General features: G+C 32.6%; 1 protein-coding gene across 1 annotated transcript; it reads right to left on the bottom strand.

The window, feature by feature from the left end:
• Window positions 1–2,535: 2,535 nt before the first annotated feature.
• On the bottom strand, window positions 2,536–16,228 carry LOC105327168 (VWFA and cache domain-containing protein 1). The gene is made up of 23 exons (XM_066084206.1): window positions 16,091–16,228; window positions 14,914–14,976; window positions 14,532–14,687; window positions 14,232–14,440; window positions 12,609–12,753; window positions 12,043–12,250; window positions 11,792–11,923; window positions 10,805–10,884; window positions 10,320–10,443; window positions 9,841–10,118; window positions 9,291–9,401; window positions 9,029–9,203; window positions 8,744–8,880; window positions 8,283–8,458; window positions 7,482–7,589; window positions 7,267–7,383; window positions 6,409–6,505; window positions 5,956–6,054; window positions 5,594–5,734; window positions 4,810–4,913; window positions 4,279–4,410; window positions 4,073–4,188; window positions 2,536–3,547 (listed from the first exon to the last, which is right to left on the bottom strand). Exons 1-23 carry the CDS (start codon window positions 16,226–16,228, stop codon window positions 3,237–3,239), a joined length of 3,357 nt encoding a protein of 1,118 aa, XP_065940278.1. The 3' UTR covers window positions 2,536–3,236.
• Between the last annotated feature and the right edge of the window lie 1,581 nt (window positions 16,229–17,809).

Below are 17,809 nucleotides of genomic sequence, written 5' to 3' on the forward strand. Positions count from 1 at the left end.
TGATATTATGTGTAACACTATGACTATGTTTTAAAGGACAATTTCTGTTGCTGCTTATTTCTCATGGGTTTTTTTAAATACCAATTTATTTATTTTTTTTGGTTATTTTGAAAGGCAAGGAAACTGAAACTGCACATCAGGTTTTCCTAACGTTTGTCGTAAACATACTTTAACTCTTTCCATCAATTTGATTGACAATGCTTTGTACTCTAGTCTTTTGTATCATACATAAAGACATATTATAGGTATTATAGGTAGAAATGTTTGTATCTCTACTCCCATAAGACCATAATAAAGAGACCTAAAATTTTTACCAAGGTCTTTAGTTAAAAAAGAGGCTCCTTCAGTCTATTCATACCGAAAGGGTCTGCTGTTCCCTTACCTGTATATCCTCTTTAAATTTCATTTATTTCATCAGCACCTGCAACAAGAGGCCCAGGGGCCACATCGCTCACCTGAGCAACATTTGCCTTAATTCTGATCAAATTAGCATTACAGTATCAACATATCTTGTCAACTAAGTACAATAGATCTTGCTAAAAAATTGAAAATCTGCCAATTTTTATCCATTTCTTTTTTTGGTAAATACCAAGCCCTTTTTGTTGTTGTACCTGTAAGAAGATTTTTCTCTATTCCTATATAACCCCCCCCCCCCTTATTTCGTGGCCCAACTTTTCTCTAGGGAAACATGGTTTCATCAAACTTAAATCTGCAAAACCTGTGCTTTCACACGAAGTACTGAGTTTTGGACCGAAAACTTTCCCAGAATATTTTTAAAGATTTTCTCTATATATTCCTATGTAAAAATTCACCCCCCATTGTGGCCTTACCATACCACTGGACTATTATTTAAACAAACTTGAATCTATACGATCTGGGGATGCTTCCACTCAAATTTGGGATTTCCTGGCATAATAGTTTTGAGAAGAAGATTTTTAAAGAGGTTTTTTTTTATATATTTAAAGTTATCCCCCATTGTGGCCCCGCCCTACCCCCAGGGACCAGGATTTGACAAACTTGAATCTACATTATCTGAGGATGGTTGCACGCCAATTTGAGCTTTCTTGGCCAAATAGTTTTAAAAGAATTTTTTAAAAGATTTTCTCTATATATTCCTATATAAAAATTTATCCCCTAATTGTGGCCCCACCCTACCCTGGGGACCATGATTTGAACAAACTTGAATCTACACTATCTGGGAATGCTTCCATTTTAATTAGAGCATTTCTGGCCTAATAGTTTTTGAGAAGAAGATTTTTAAAGATTTTCTCTATATATTCCTTTGTAAAATATGATCCCCCTATTGCGGCCCCACACTACCCTGGGGACCATGATTTGAACAAACTTGAATCTACACTACCTGAGGATGCATCTTTTTTAATTTGAGCTTTTCTGGCCTAATAGTTTTTGGGAAGAATATTTTTAAAGATTTTCTCTATATATTCCTATGTAAAAATCTATTCCCCCATTGTGGCCTCACCATACCACCAGGGACTGTGATTTGAACAAACTTGAATATACACTACCTGAGGATGCATCTACTTTAATTTGAGCTTTCTTGGCCTAATAGTTTTTGAGAAGAAGATTTTTAAAGATTTTCTCTATATATTCCTATGTAAAACTTAATCCCCCTATTGTGGCCCCACCTTACCACTGGGGACCATGATTTGAACAAACTTGAATCTACACTATCTGAGGGTGCCCCCACTTTAATTTGAGCTTTTCTGGCCTAATAGTTTTTGAGAAGAAGATTGTTAAAGATTGTCTCTATATATTTCTTTGTAAAACTTGATCCCCCTCTTGTGGCCCTTCCATACCCCCGGGGACCATGATTAAGACAAACTTGAATGTAAACTACCTGAGGATGCCTCCACACAAGTTTAAGATTTTCAGGCCGAATAGTTTTTGAGAAGAAGATATTTGAAAAATGAAACAAATTTTCAATAATTCTCAATTATCTGCCCTTTAAAGAGTGCGTGGCCCTTCATTTGAACAAACTTGAATCCCCTTCACCTAGTGGTGTTTTGTGCCAAATGTGGTTGAAATCAGCCCAGTGGTTCATGAGAAGAAGATGAAAATGTGAAAAGTTTACAACGACGACGACAACGACGACGACAACGACAGACAACGGACAAATTGTGATCAGAAAAGCTCACTTGAGCCTTAGGCTCAGGTGAGCCAAAAAAAAAGTCGCCCCTTTTTATGTAACCTTTGATCTTGACATGTTTAAAAATATAAAATCTAAGCAATATATGCAACAGGTAGCAGACTTGTTTTTATGTGTAGAAGTCCTCTCCCCTTTTTACATGGATGGATTGTAGGTGTCACCTTGACCTTAACCATATAACCTTGTCTTTTGACCCTGGCTTCTTTTTAAAAATGTTTTACAAGAGCATGAACATAGAGCAGATTTGTTTGGCCAAAAGAATATTATCACAAGTTATCATTTGGGTTAAATATTAATGGTTTAATGGTTCATTTCCTATCAGGAAAATTGGTTGATTAATGTTTTTTGTGCAACATATATTGTTAAGCTATTGGAATAAATTGGTTTATTCATATATCAATAAACATGAGTAATATTAATACAATTTAACAACGTCTATACAACATGTATCTTACAATTTTGTTAAGGATTGTTCATGATGTACAATAACAAGTTGAAAATTGCAAAAGTTACTTTAGTATAAAATATAATTCAAATGTTGATTCCAAATAGAAGTTCAACGATACACACGTTGTGGGTATGTTCTAACATATAATGATTCTTATATCATATCGATTACAGTTAGTAATTTTCTCAATGAACATCATCGTCTGTCTCAGATATTACATTAAATATAACAGTTTATGGTTAAGTTCATTATAACACAAATTAAATGGTATTTATTATTATGTACATAACGTTTAGGTCAAAATGCATGTGAATACACAGTGGTGCTAGTGCAACTGTGGATTGTTCACGGAGGGTTTGTGAATGTGAATGCTTTCTCTTTAGACTCAACAATATATTACAAGTCAAATAAGTTTTGTTTGTAACCTGCATACTTTGTCACCTAAAAGATTTAAATTAAGTTCAAAAAAATCCTTACTACAGCTTTCGGGATGGCTTGACATTTATACCATGCAAAATACAATGGTGATAGCTTATTATTATTACCACATAACTGTTAATATAATTATCTCATTAGATGGAATACAAATGTAAAGAGAGTTCACTCATATATGACCAGCCTCTAACTGGCATTTGTGTTAACGCTTTCCTCGGACGTAACGCTGAACGTGGACGTGTAGCAGTTTGGAGCAGTGTTGTAGTCAATACAATCTGACATGGGCTTGTTGAAAATAGTGACTTCGTGGGTAGCGTCAAGGTATGTGTCGTCGTGTCCACCTGTCTTCTTTTTTCGAATGATGCAAACGACGATAATTATCAAAATAACAATCACTACCGCACCTCCTGATGCACTTGCATATATAACTACATTGGGATCCTCATCACACGGTGGATTCTTGCATTCAGGCGGCCCACAGCTCTTTCTACTGCACACTAAAAATATTTCCAAAAACTATGATTTTAACTATTTATCTATTTTATGAATTTATTATATTTATGACCTTTAACAATGTATATATCCCTTTAAGGAATGAATACAATATTTATTTGTTTTATACGATATAAAATGGTTTGGGGCAGTTTACGCTTTATAAACCGCGAAGTGGTTTATAAAAAAGCGTTAACTGTTTCAAACCATTTTATATCGTATAAAACTAATAAATATTGAATTCATTGCTTAGAATTTAATTTTTTACTCTTCATTGTAGATAAAAACGGTCATTTGACCTTTAAAATGCCGTAAAATTGTACAAAATTCAAACGTAACGTCACGCGTATTGATACGTTTTTGACGTTAGTCTTACTATGACATAGGCAAAATTCTTTATACGATATAAAATAATTTTGTAGCCAATCAGAAAGCGCGTTACAACCAAAATTAAATTATATAAGGTTATTGGTGATTATAAACAACTCAATATTTGCATGTTGATACTTAAAGGATTTGCAGGTCCATACCATCCTTTACACACTGCTGGGATGGGCATATTTCCTTCAGGTCACAAAATCCGTTGACAAGTTTTCCATTTTTATCACTCGTACACCAGGAACAGCCTGATGTACGGAAACACTCCCTGATGCAAAACATATACAATATTAAGATGTTTTTAATTTAGAGGGAAAAAAATTATAAAAATAAAAAAAGGAAAAAGAAATTTGATTGCCTTTCAGTTTTTCGACATGCACAGTCGGTAGGAAAGCACGTTGGTAGATTCCTAGTTTTATCTTCTTCCGGTGTACTAACGGACCTCAAGGTCGGTAACTGGGAACTACACGGAGGAACGCCCCTTGGAATGCTAACAAATGTTAAAAATTAAACTACTTTTTAATCTTTATCATAAGTGTATTAATCTCAACACATTATCTCACTTTCAATTCATCACCACGAAAAAATATATCAACTTAAATATAATTTCAGGCAATCGCTGATTGTTATCCAATTTATAATTGATGTAGTACAAAATTATGCAATTTGTTTAGTTGAATTTTAAATTTTTTTCTCAGGTAATACAAGACAATGAGAATATACGTAATATCCTATTATCACAAGATGCTATAATATTATACTTAATATAATATTTAGAACATATGCCTAGAGTATATGAATATGCTGCAACAACATAGTTTATTCAAATATGTACTTAGATATTTGAATTGACTTTTATCATTTAAATTTATTACTAAAGTGCGCTTACGTTCTGTTGTATTCATTTCTGCATTCGTTGAAAGAAAGATCTTTGTAACACAGACATGAACATCTCTCCGTACCACACGGTATAGAACTAGGTGATATGTGGTACTATTAAATATATAAAACACTATTTTATAGACACACATTAATAATCATATCAGGACCTAGACCAGAATAGTCTGATTACAAGGTCTTGACAAACGTCGATTTTCGGAAAAAATGAGACATAAATCAGTACTTTATCGCTAACCCTACTCATACGACCTCTAAAGATACCGATATTATAGTATACAGTTAATTTCAGATGCGATTACAGTTAACTCAGGGTGTTAACCGACATACTAATTTCCTTTCAAATGTAATACATTTTCCTGGGAAGACAACAGAAAATATATTTGTCCCCAAGACAGCAATCTATCTTAAGTATTGTTGTAGTTCAAAAAGTGTTTGCAAAAAGTTGTTGTTAAGGTATCTCGCTTGTCATGTTTCAGGTTTACTGTGCATACGGCAATCGTCTTTAAAATAAGCACGGTTCTATTACGTATATTGCAAGGAATAATCTTTTTTACCATTATTACACAGTATTCATAAAAAAATGTTCTCCTAATACTAATCTACAGATATGTATACATGTAAGAAATATGTTTTTAATCTCAAGAACAAAGTCGGGTACATAACCGCAGAGCATAACACGGGGAATGCTTTTATGCGACACAAACGGGTTTTTATAATGATTTATATCAGAACAATGATCACTATTTTCTAAGAGAAGACGTAGTTTGGCGTACCTCTGAGTGACAACATTTGTCCTCATCGTTCGAACGTCTCGTTTTTAATATAAGGAACACGTTTGAGCCGGACACCGGACGTAGTTCATATCCATCCTCTGAATCGATTATTCCACCAAGATCAGCTCCCTCTAGTTTCACCTTTAAGAATAATGTATTTAATTGTAATGTTAGCCAAACAAGTATCTTTTTTATATTTTGATGTTGTTCCGCATACATGTTTTACTTTTACTCTATGTGTGATTTGTCCTTTTTGTTCCCCGTGTTTTTTCGTGGTTGTCTATACATTATTTCTCTATAATCTCCCATCTTGTAGAAAAATATTTAGCTGTCCATTGATGTCTTTTATTTGCGTTTCTTACCCTGTATGTGAACTGTTCCTTTTTGTTTCCCGTGTCTCTACACGGTTGTTTGTACATTATGTTTTTTTTTTTGATCAGCGAACGGGAAATCCTTCCCTCCTGAAAAAAAGAACATGTATGAATATTTTTTTCGTAAATAACCTAACCATACCAAGTCGAGCTCGTCCCTTTGGTAATCAATAGTAAAATGTTACATAAAGAGCTTCAATTGCGAAAACATATAACTCAGGTACATGTATAAATTGGCTAAATAGTTTAAAAATGCCAAAGTTTATATATTTAGAACCAAAAACTTTGATTAAATTTCATTTACAATCAGATATTTGTACATAAACACACATTTTGACCATATTAAGAATATTTTGTTATATCATCTTTTTAACATTTCAAAAAAGATCTAATATACATGTACATGTACAGACATATTTTTTTTTATTAAAGGTGTATACATACCAGGTAGGTTATGTAAATCTGCCCTTCTATCGGGGATGTCGTTTCTATATAATAAGGGTGCATCACAAGGAACCCACTGTTGTCGATCAGGATACAACTAAATACAAAATGAATAAAATACACCACTTAGTGTTTTGGTGACTTTTTGAGCATCATTCCAAAAAGATGTCACATTTTAAAAACAACTTACTCGTAACGAACATTAATTAAATGGTATGTCGAATGCAAATCTTTAAAAAAAAGATTTCAATATTGACAAAACAGCTTTCACTGAGCCATATGTTTGTAACAATGTAAAAAAAATAAGCTTCTGGGATAATTGATCTAAATATTTTTTTATGCCCCAGTCACACATTCACGGATTAAATGCCAGATTAGCTACGGAAGCGATCCGGAATCATTCGTGGCGATATGTATTGACCCGTGGCTTTTCCGTCTGTTATCGTATCCAAACGTAGCAATACTTGTATAGCTGCGACAATTTTTGAACATGTTCAAAATTCCACTATGGATGAAACCACTTCCTTAGAAAAACTTACTAAATCGTTTTAAAACGTAGAAGTCCGTTTTAATTCCGTATAAATCCGTAGTAATTCGTATGTATCAATTTGTATCCATTCCGTAGTGCATCCGTACTAACTCCGTATCATTAGATTTTCCGGTGTCAACCGTGGAAAATATTCCATAGTAGAACCTAGGAGTTGATCTGTGAATGGGGCATATTAACGATTATTTGATTTTCCGGTGTCAACCGTGGAAAATATTCCGTAGTAGAACCGTGGAGTTGATCCGTGAATGTGTTACTGGGGCATTAAAAAGAATACTTTTTTCTGATAGTGAAACGAATACATTACTAACCTGTATCTGGTCCTATCAGCACATATTGGATATATGTCCTCTAGCATCTGATTGAAAAAATAAATTGAGAAGTCTGTACCTATCACAGCTTCGGCTTTCCCTCCAGTATTTGTACCACTACAGCAAACAACAGCAGTTAATATAAATGCCTTTAAAAACAATCTGAACAAAACGAAATCAGATGATCTTAAGTCAATAGATAATGTAGAATTTACCCTTTTAATATTGATCTTGTAAGAGAGATAATTTTTCCTGACCCCCAAGAATCTTCATAGGGGGCCGACACTACATTTATTGTCTTCTGCGCAATAGTTCTATGGTACCTAACGAAGAGAAAATTAAGTGAGCATACAATCCATTGGGCCTATATAGATTAAACTCAAATGATATATTGAAATATAAAAGTACAAGTATTATTTAAGTTGCAGTTATTGTGAAATTTTTTAACTATTGTAAAATTTAAAAAAAGTTTAGTAGCAATGATATCATTTAAATACTTCTTGTCATAATTGATTACAAACGCAATTTAATGCGCATTTTAACATATTTCAAATTCTGTAAAAATACATGTGGTATTAAATGATTCATTTTGTTTTTTATATTGTTAAAGAGAACGTTTATGCATGTATTCACAAAGTGTGCATGCCTTTTAAATTACTTCTCATATTGATTTCTATGAATTTCAAGTAACTTCTTATTATATATGAATAAAACACAGACTTCAATGTATACACAATCTATATACAGTTAATTGGACAATAATAAAAATTTTGAAGAAAAAAACATTCGTGGAATATTTTTATTTGATTATACAATCAAATTGATTTTATTTTAAAGAATATCTTACTTTTAAATCATTAGGTACAAGATGCGGTTGTTATACATTGAATACCTTAAATGTGACATCTTCTGTCAACTTAAAAGGTTTATCACCTACTTTTCAACTAAATACTTACCGTGGTCCTAGCCCTGAAATCAATGTCTGAGCTAGTTTTTGACACCTGGTAAATACTTACCATGGTCTAAGTTTGTGATCGTAGTCATCCGTCAGTCGTACTCCTGGATACTGTCTTTGTACTCCGTCTTCCGTCATGACGTAACGCCACACTAAGTACGGAGCCTCTTCCTTTGACGTCGTCATCCACAACTTTTCCATGGGGTACGTTAACCGTATGGATTTAATTGCTGATGTCTACAGAAGAGAATAAACAGAGAGTTAATCGAATTATAGCAAAAAAGTATGAGCGACGAACGGCAAAGTACAAAACGAATAGCAACGCAAATGACACCTGACGTTAACAATCTTGAGTATTTATTTCCAGTGAGTAAGCATCAAAATAACACTTTGATCCATTTAAGCCATACTTCTTGATTTCTTAGATTATACATGTACACTTTAATTTCACCTTAAATGTTGGTAAATTGTTGTTTTATCCTACCTATTTGATTATATTACAAGATACTAGTATTTAATTACTTTTAAGCCTGGGTTTGTTGTGATGTCTCCAGATATATAGTCTTTCAACTGTTTGACCCTGACTCCCGTTTCCTTGACTCCGGTGTATAAGGATGCCTCCTTGAAAGCGTCTGGTGTCAGCTTTACTGTGGTTTTGGCTAGCGGATAAATTAATGTTAACAATAAAACAAAACAAAAATATTTGAATGAAAATTAAATTCTACAGTTTTAGCAATAATTGCTCTTCTAGTTAGCTCATATCAGCCAAAAACAAAGATCATTCAATAGAAAAGAAGATGAACATACCTTGTGTGGCATATCTACTAAAATGCCTACAGAATGGAGCCGGCCACCGGTTCAAATCCCAGCGATGGTAAACAAAGTCCCCGGAGATGGGATTATTTAAGTTCTCTATATCACTTACGGTGTTGTTTCTTTCCATCACAATGCAAAGTGAAAAATTGCTTCCTGGTGCACCTATCTTAAAAAAATAAGGTGTAATATATGTAGTAATATAAATTTCTTTTTTGATTCACAAATGAAGAGATAAGCATAGACAGACAAATACCGGAGCCCAGTAGAAAACAGCTTTCATGGTACGCTTGGAGTCGCCGTCTAGATATTTTTGTCCTCTAGTTTCTAGGATATCTGTATCTAATGGTTTTTGTCCGTTTGACCCCCTGTAGAGATTAACCCTGATCTTACTTTTTACGAAGTCACAAGCACCTAATGGCTCATATGAAATAAGTGAAGATTGCATCGGCTTATTTAATTGAATTTAAAATGTTTGTTATGTTTTGTTTCTTAAATCAAACTTTAACATCATAAAATGATTGGTAAAGAGACCGAACTTGTCATGTTCTAAAAATGATATGCAAGTCAAAACATGTTTCGATATACATGCTAAATATTTCAGCTTAATCATAATCAAAAATCAAAATCATTTTAAAATGATTTTGCAAGTTTTGGACCTTCAATACGAAGTTGTTGTATGACAATAATGTTTTATGCAAAATTGAAAAATGATTTCAAGAAAATTAAATACATTTACATTTATAAACTGTATATTTTCTTAAAAAGACATTTTACATTCTTTAACTTTAACTGAAACAAACTTTCTTTTTCATGGAATCAATGACCTCGGACACATCACCGGAAGTCTCAAAATTGTAGATGTTATTTATGTCCTGTTCTTGTGCTATGACGTCACGAGGATCCGGAAGTAGTGGATGAACCAATGTCCGCTCCTCACCATCAATGATGAATGCATAAGTAAACTCTCCGTGTTTGAGATACAAAATTTCAGCCACTAATTTGCTAATCAAAATATCTGCGCACACAACCCCATGAAAAACTCCATTTAAAGCAAAGGGCAGACAACCCGTGATGACTGATTCTATAAAAAAAAAGTTTTACAGCACCTTTGTTTTCAGATAAACCTTTTTAAACCAATGGTATTTGTTCTGATAAAATAAAAAATTTCAAATGAATTTGCAATAGAGTAAACGTTTGGAAACATATACATTAATGTAACATTAACATTACGTTTCTTATTGGTTTCTCAAAACGTTTTCTTATATCATTAAAACAAGCTCACCATTGGTGAAGAAGTCTTTGTAAGGTTTTGTAAGGTTGTGTGTAGGTCGGGGACATTGATAAAGATACACTATCGTATTTGTAGTAGGTTCCCATGACCTTTCGCAGGGAGGAGGTCTTAAGGTCTGTAATGAACTCATATTGTCCTCTCTATAAGTGACCAATAATAACCCTTTTATGGCATCTTCTGTTCAGACACTTAGATTTGCTTATCATAATTCGTATCTAAATACAGTCAACATTGTTTATTTGTGTAAGACATTTACATTAAAAGGATCAATAACCACAACATTTGCTTCGTCATTCATTCTTTATTTGTACAGGTTATGAATAATTAATGTGATGAGTTGGTTTTTCAAAATATATGTTTATTAATGTATTGCTTTTTATTTTCTCTTTCAATATCTTCTTTATTGTCTTTCAAACTAATGATCTCTAAAGACTATCAGTACGTGCTTACTTTTACCATATTAAATTTTAACTTACCTTAACATGTCCGTATGAATTGTTGTTCAAAGTCTGTTCTGCCATGTTTCGTAACAGTTGTTTCTCGTTGCTATTTATTCCTAAACAATATTGTGACAGTATGAAAAGTTAAAAACAGTCTTAGATTTACATTTGATCAGAAGTTTAACTTGTGTCAGAACTTAGGAAATCCCGATAGGTTAAAAAAGCCCTAGTACATTGATATCAAATTATTTTGTTTCAGGCATATTTATTGTTATCAATTACTGGTACCTTAAATCGATTTCCTGCTTGCTTTTTTAGCGGTGTCAAACCTATTTGGTTTTCAGTTATATGAATAAAGTATATCTATATGGTATTTTTATATACCTCAAAATAGTTGTAAATGGAAATGTCTACTACTAAACAGTCAACTGACTACAAGGACATCAATGAGTTCAATTTATTTCATTGTATTCGGAAGCATTGTTTTAATTAATTAATATTTAAACCGAGTATGATTATCACTATATAAATACTACACTGTTTTAACATGAATGTCCCATTTGAAACATTATTTGGGGGAGAAAAACTATTTAAAGCGTACAAAATTTAAAAGTTTTTTGTAAAAGATAAAAGAACTCAAACAAAAGATTTTATTTGGTTGCTCAGGTTTTAATAAGGTTGCCGGTATTGTTCTGCATAGGACAATTCAAAACAACCGTATAAATATATTTGCTGAATAATATCAATGTAAAAGAAATTTGGAAAGTTTAACAAATTCTTATAAAACAGGAAATTTGTATTTACCTACATTCGTTTTTAAGGCTTAAATCATAGTATCTGTTAGATATAAAATGTTAAGGGGACAATTTCCTATCTAGCATCTCAAATTAAAATGTTTCAATTCATATTGAAACATACAGCTTTAACAGCTGAAACTGTCCTAGATACATTGTGAACAATACATTTCACTTGAATGTATTTACCTAACAGAGCACTGTGGACTGCTTGCAATCATTTACCTACCTGTGCCTATACCATATGTGTTGATTACGACATTGTTATTTATCGCCTCGTTTTCATCTCGTATTACTTCTAGAGGGTTTCCTTCAGTGCCACTGTTATCTCTCCCATCACTTACAAACAAAAGGATCTGATCTAAAACAAGAGATTGGTTGATAATACTGTTGGACAAGCAAATTAGAAAAAAGGCTGAACGTTAATTGTATCAATATAAATGATACTTTTCTTGAGTGTTATTTAAAACCTGTACTAACCTCGGTCCTTTGCTTCTACACTAGAATTTCCCTTAAGTAAGGCAAACGCTTTTCGGAGGGCAACATCATAGTCGGCTCCCTTTTGAGCTTGTTGGGAGTTGAGGAAGTCTCTGAAACTCTTCTTGGTTGTACTAGTCACGGGGACAACTTGATTACCATAGCATCCTCCTAAAGTACTCGCTTCGTCATTAAAAACTACCAGTCCAAACTGTCAAAACATACAACTACTCGTTAGGTTTGTGCAAATCTCCCCTACCAATCAATGGTAAAAAGAATGATATCAAAACGATAACCAAGGTTATTTACAGACAGTAAAATCTGAATTTGTGTTTTCTTTTACTGATTAATAATTTAATATCTACAAATGTTCATTTAAAGCTCTGAATAAAACCCATCGATACACACCCTATCGTTTACACCCAACGTTTCCGTAACTTTTACAGACAAGAAAATCTGAATATGTATTTTTTTCACTAAATAATAATTTGATATCTACAAATGTGCATTTAAAACTCTGAATATACCCATCGATCTAAAGTAATGAACCATGCTATAAGAATACACACCCTATCTTTTACACCCAACGTTTCCATAACTGTTAGGGCAGCATGTTTAGCCTCGAAGAGTTTATCTCCCCTCATTGAGGCGGAAATTTCCAGAACCACAACGACATCTCGTGGGATTGTCGCTGTACTTGACACAAAGTAGGGCCTACAAGTGTTAGTAATAAACATTTAAAATAATTTAAAATAATTCTATGTTTATTTTATCAAGTTTGATTATTTTTTGACAGGAAATCGTTTAGCGGTCAAACCGTCCCTCAGTAAATGATTAACAATGTTTAATTATTCTTTATATCTATTGGGTCAATAACGTCAAACATATTAACTATGGCAGGCATACCTTGACTTTTAAAACGATAGATAAAATCTGTTTTAAGATAAAATGATTAAAGACTAGATAAATAAATATTATGAAATCTTCAAATATAATGAACAACAAATGCTAATATTTCTAACAGTGCGTTGTGGAGTGTAAATTTTTATTTGAATCCATAACAGTGTGACCAGTATTTGGACCCTTTACGGGAATTATAGTTTATTTATATTCTATAGTCACTCTGAAATGTTTTTGAATGCCATAGTTCTAAATTTTTTATAGTATTTCTACGCATGCATTTTTGAAAAGAAAGTTTTCCAAATGTATTGAACCAATGATTTTCAAACAAACGATTTGACATACGAATAGATGCAAATATTTCACAGAGATTTATTTGAGAAATTCTTATTATTTATGGGAGTTTTCTTACAAATTCAAAACAGCTACGACTTCTAATAACGTTTTACAAATATTCTGATGTGTAGTAGCTTTGACCATTTGGTTTATTATATTTTTATAGTATTTTGCTGATTTGCTGTTTGTTTTTTCGTGCGTGGTGCTATTACAAATATATTGAGACAAGATAAACCAATGGTTAAAGACTGGTAACAAATTCTATAAAGAGTCTAGTCATAAAACACAAAAAGTAAATAAACATTATTTACATTTAACTTAGAATAATGAAATTGTTATTAAGACCTTATTTTTGCTTTGATCTTCATACAAGGATAAACTTTAACAATTACAAGTTTACAACATTTTAGGAGTCATATGTGTTTTAAACTTATATTACTTTTAAAACCGATATTCTGACATACTTTAAATAGTATATCAAATCATAAAGCAAACAATTTATATTTTCATCATTATAATTTTGTTGAATTTCTGATGATAAACTCAAATTTTTAACTTATTTATGAGTGTCATTGCTTATAATTTACCATAGATAAAAAATAATAGATTTCTACAAAAAATATCACGTTAGCAAGAATAACTAAACCACTTCATAATCAAATTGTCGTTATCATTTATAAACTAAATAAATTTATTAATTTTGTTTAGTGTTTTCCACACAGACCAGCACTGAATATTTCCTTTACATTGACATAAGATATCCAATTACTACATTTTAAAAAGTTTGATTTTTTTTTGCTCAGGTATTATGAATCATGTATAAAGGCTGACTTTGAAGTTTGCATAATACAGGTATATCAAGGCACAGCGCTATTATAAATACATGTGATCTTTGAGAGTCAGATTCTTTAATACATACCTGTTTATCGTAACATGATATACATTTATTCATTTACCTAAAACGTGGATCGTATGAGTCACAGTCTCTCAGTCTGGTGGAAGGATAGTTAATGAATAGACCGGTCTTAAGTCCAATATACTGGAATTGTAGATGTTTCACATTCAAGTTAGCTTTCATTGCTTCCAGTACTTTGGTGGTTGGGAATGAGATATCATCTCCACTCACATAGCTAGGTCTAATGTAGCAAAACGTCTCCTCAGACACCTTAAATGGAATGCGTACATCTTAGCAATACAAATAAAAACTTTTTTGACATGCAAAATAAAATGGGGTAAAATAATAGCAATATCCTTACGTGAGTTCTGAAGCGGACGTTTTCTTGGTACTCTCCATCTACACAGCAGTCCTGAGGGACATTAGCAGACGACAGCTGATCTTCCACTACAGCTTCCTTTAGCCTTTTTAAAGCAATGTCCACTTCTGCCATTCGTCCACCAATTTTCTTAGCAATCTTAAACATCGTTCAAATTCTGCGATCATTTTGCTTCGTTGATTTGAAATTTAAATTGCGCTAATTTCCTTTTTGGACAAAACATTCAAAATATTCAAATAAATATATCATGCTATACATTTTATAATTCTACTTGTAATATGTTCATGTACTATTAAAGAACAACCAAATGCTTCAGATTCTTTTTAAGTCATATTGAGCTAGACAAGAGATGGAGTGTATGTACCTCTTTAACTAGCCTATCCCCATTAGGTTTCGTCTCCAGGTACCGCAACTTGTTGTACTCATTCTGGTGGCAGAAAAATAAGTATATAAGTTACAAGTCTTGTATTGTCTTTTACCAATGGATTGGCTTTCGGGTTTATATAACATTGTATCTGTATTGCATAGTTTTCAAAGCAGTTTCTCTCTTGTCCTCGTGCAACAGCCATGCAGATTGGTGTAATTAATTGTTGTAACAAAGTAGGAGAAAAATCTAAAGTACTATTCAGTTTAATTGGAACATAGAGAACACAGGTCAATATTATTTGTATACATTCTTCTCTTTTATCTTTATAGAGGTCCCCTCAAATTTTGAAGCTGATAGTATGTAAACATCACTTTAAAGGTCCATTTTAAGCACCTTAATTGTTCAATGGTTTTTTCATTATGTATATTGTTTTTGGGAGTTGATTTTATCAACTCTCCTTTGCAGTTACTCAGGCAAACCGAAAGTGAAACAGTGTTTGGACCTAAGCACAAATCAACACCGTTGACAACATTTATTTCTAAACAATAAATTCGATGTAATGAGTTCTAACTTAAGCAATGTTCTTCAAGGAAACTCATTTTTAGATATCTTATATAAAGTCAGATTTTAAATGGTACGAACAATTTAGATATTTTTTGAAGTCGTACATTTTATGTATTCCTACGCCAGAGTTCAATATAGTCTCGTTCAACCAGACGCTCGGCTGTCTCAGTAAATCTCCGACAAGCAAAGAGTCTCTCTTGCTTGTCGGATATTAACGGATAGAGCTGAGAGCTTGAATCCATACCATTTCTCATAACTATTTCGATTACTAATACGTAGTTTGATGGAATAACTATATGAATATACACAGCATAATTGTTATTGGATTTTCACGAAATTCCTGTAGGATTCATATTATAAAAAATGTGCGTAATTCAAATACTTATAGGAAATTACTTGTTATGCAAACTAACATATTGTTGATTTTAAAATAAATAACAATCGATAAAATGAACTCCCGTCAGTACTTCAGCACTTTGTTTTTAAATGTACCCAATGTTTCAGTCTTATCTACGGTAGCCACAATTTGTGATTGTAAAACTCTGCATAATCCTATCACATGTTTTAAACTTAAACATATTTAAAGAAATGTTTTTAAAAGTAATTCTACCTGTAGAAATGACCATCCGACAGAATCCGCCACTTTATTTAACTCTCTGGCCAGAATGTCCCCGTTGATCTCCTGAGCATTCTGTGGAATCACATGTTTCACCACAAATAGACACGCTAATAGGTAACGGACTTTCATCGTTTGTCCCCGTGATTTATCCCAGCGTTTTAGTTGTCATCAAATATCAAAACGGAGCATCATCCTTGCAGACAAAAGTTGTATCTTTCTACAAAGCAGGGGAATAGCATTCGATTTAAAAATCCAAACTTTTTATCAAGGGCTTACACTGATCATTATGCACACGAAAAATATGAGAGCAATTTAACATTTTCCAGACTTTTAAATTCTAAAGAAGAGTCTTATCACTTTGCTTATTTAAAATTAGTTTATCAACAAGGTTTTATTGATAATGTTTTGTACACCCCGTGTGATTAAAGAGCTAGAGTCATAAAAGAATATGCTATACAGCTTAAACAACATTGTTGTCATATAATGTAATGTTACATTTCATGTGTATTAAAAAAGCATAAGTCGTTTGAATAAATATGTATTCCACATGCTTGGTTTTTTTAGTGTTAAATGAGTAAGTAGTCTCATACATGAGGAATTTATGATATAGTGTAATAAACGCAACAAACGACTGAAACATATTTTACAAGGACGTGTAATTGAAAGATTCTCTTGAATACTTTTTGATTTGGTAAGCTGGAGTTTAAATGCACGGTCTAGCTATTTCGTGGTGGAAAATTTCACCGATCAAATTGTTCTGTCACCGGCATCAAAAGCTTGATGTTAGTCAACATTAAAGAAACAACCACTACTGCAAATAAAATCATGTGTTTCTAAAATATAAAAAACAATTATGTAGATGCTCTCTGATTCTGAATACAATTAAAATGTTTGATGAAAAAATTACATAACAGCAAAAAAGCAGAAAACATGATATTGTTATCAAAGTTTTTTTCTAGCTTGATAATTCAAAGCAAACGTTTATTCATAAAATAATATTTAAAAGCAATATACGTACCTGTAGACTGAATCACTAAATATTCCTTTAACCTTTTTCTAAAGTTACCAACAACATGCAATTAAGACCTGAATGCTTCAGTTCCACATATCAATCTGAAGTTTAAAACTCTTTTTTAGGTCAAGCGTGAAGATTTTACAACCCGGAAGAAATTTTATGTATATTTTTATCCTTTGTGGGACTTTGTATATTTTCACGTTATTTTCTCATTAATGTATTATTGAATATAATAGAATTTGGTCATTGTATTAAGATGACTATTGTTTTAGTTCATTTGATCATTGGAATAGAGTTGGTGTTTTCTTCAGAGGCAAGCTACTAACAAACAACTTTTTGGAACAAGAATAAAATGAACCTCGATAATAATCATCTTTATGCAAGTTCTATGGTCGATACAACGACCCTGTCAGCAATTACAGTGTTTTATTAAGACACATGCTGACTGACGTGTTTCAAACTTGTTAAACCATTATTTATACACCTGACTGACTACGGTTTCCTCCCTTTTTCAAGACCTTGACAATTATCACACGGCGGGTCCGGTGCGACCGGTCGGCAGGAGATGCTTGCTCCTCCTAAGCACCTGATTCCACCTCAAATGTAATGGAGGTCCGTGTTTGCTCAAGGTTTGTAATTTGACCATCGCAAACAAATCAAATCATACAACATAAACGTGACCTAGAATCATACAG

Source organism: Magallana gigas, chromosome 5 (assembly GCF_963853765.1).
Source record: "Magallana gigas chromosome 5, xbMagGiga1.1, whole genome shotgun sequence".
NCBI classification, from domain to species: domain Eukaryota; kingdom Metazoa; phylum Mollusca; class Bivalvia; order Ostreida; family Ostreidae; genus Magallana; species Magallana gigas.

What these genes read in the sequence shown, in the direction of transcription:
- LOC105327168 (XM_066084206.1), bottom strand. Translation starts at nt 16,228, where the DNA reads ATGAAAGTCCGTTACCTATTAGCGTGTCTATTTGTGGTGAAACATGTG. An exon ending in TCATTGATTCCATGAAAAAG is followed by an intron (nt 9,402 to 9,840) that starts AAAGTTTGTTTC and finishes AATCTCTACAGG; the next exon opens with GGGTCAAACGGACAAAAACC. An exon ending in CCAGCAGTGTGTAAAGGATG is followed by an intron (nt 3,548 to 4,072) that starts GTATGGACCTGC and finishes AAATATTTTTAG; the next exon opens with TGTGCAGTAGAAAGAGCTGT.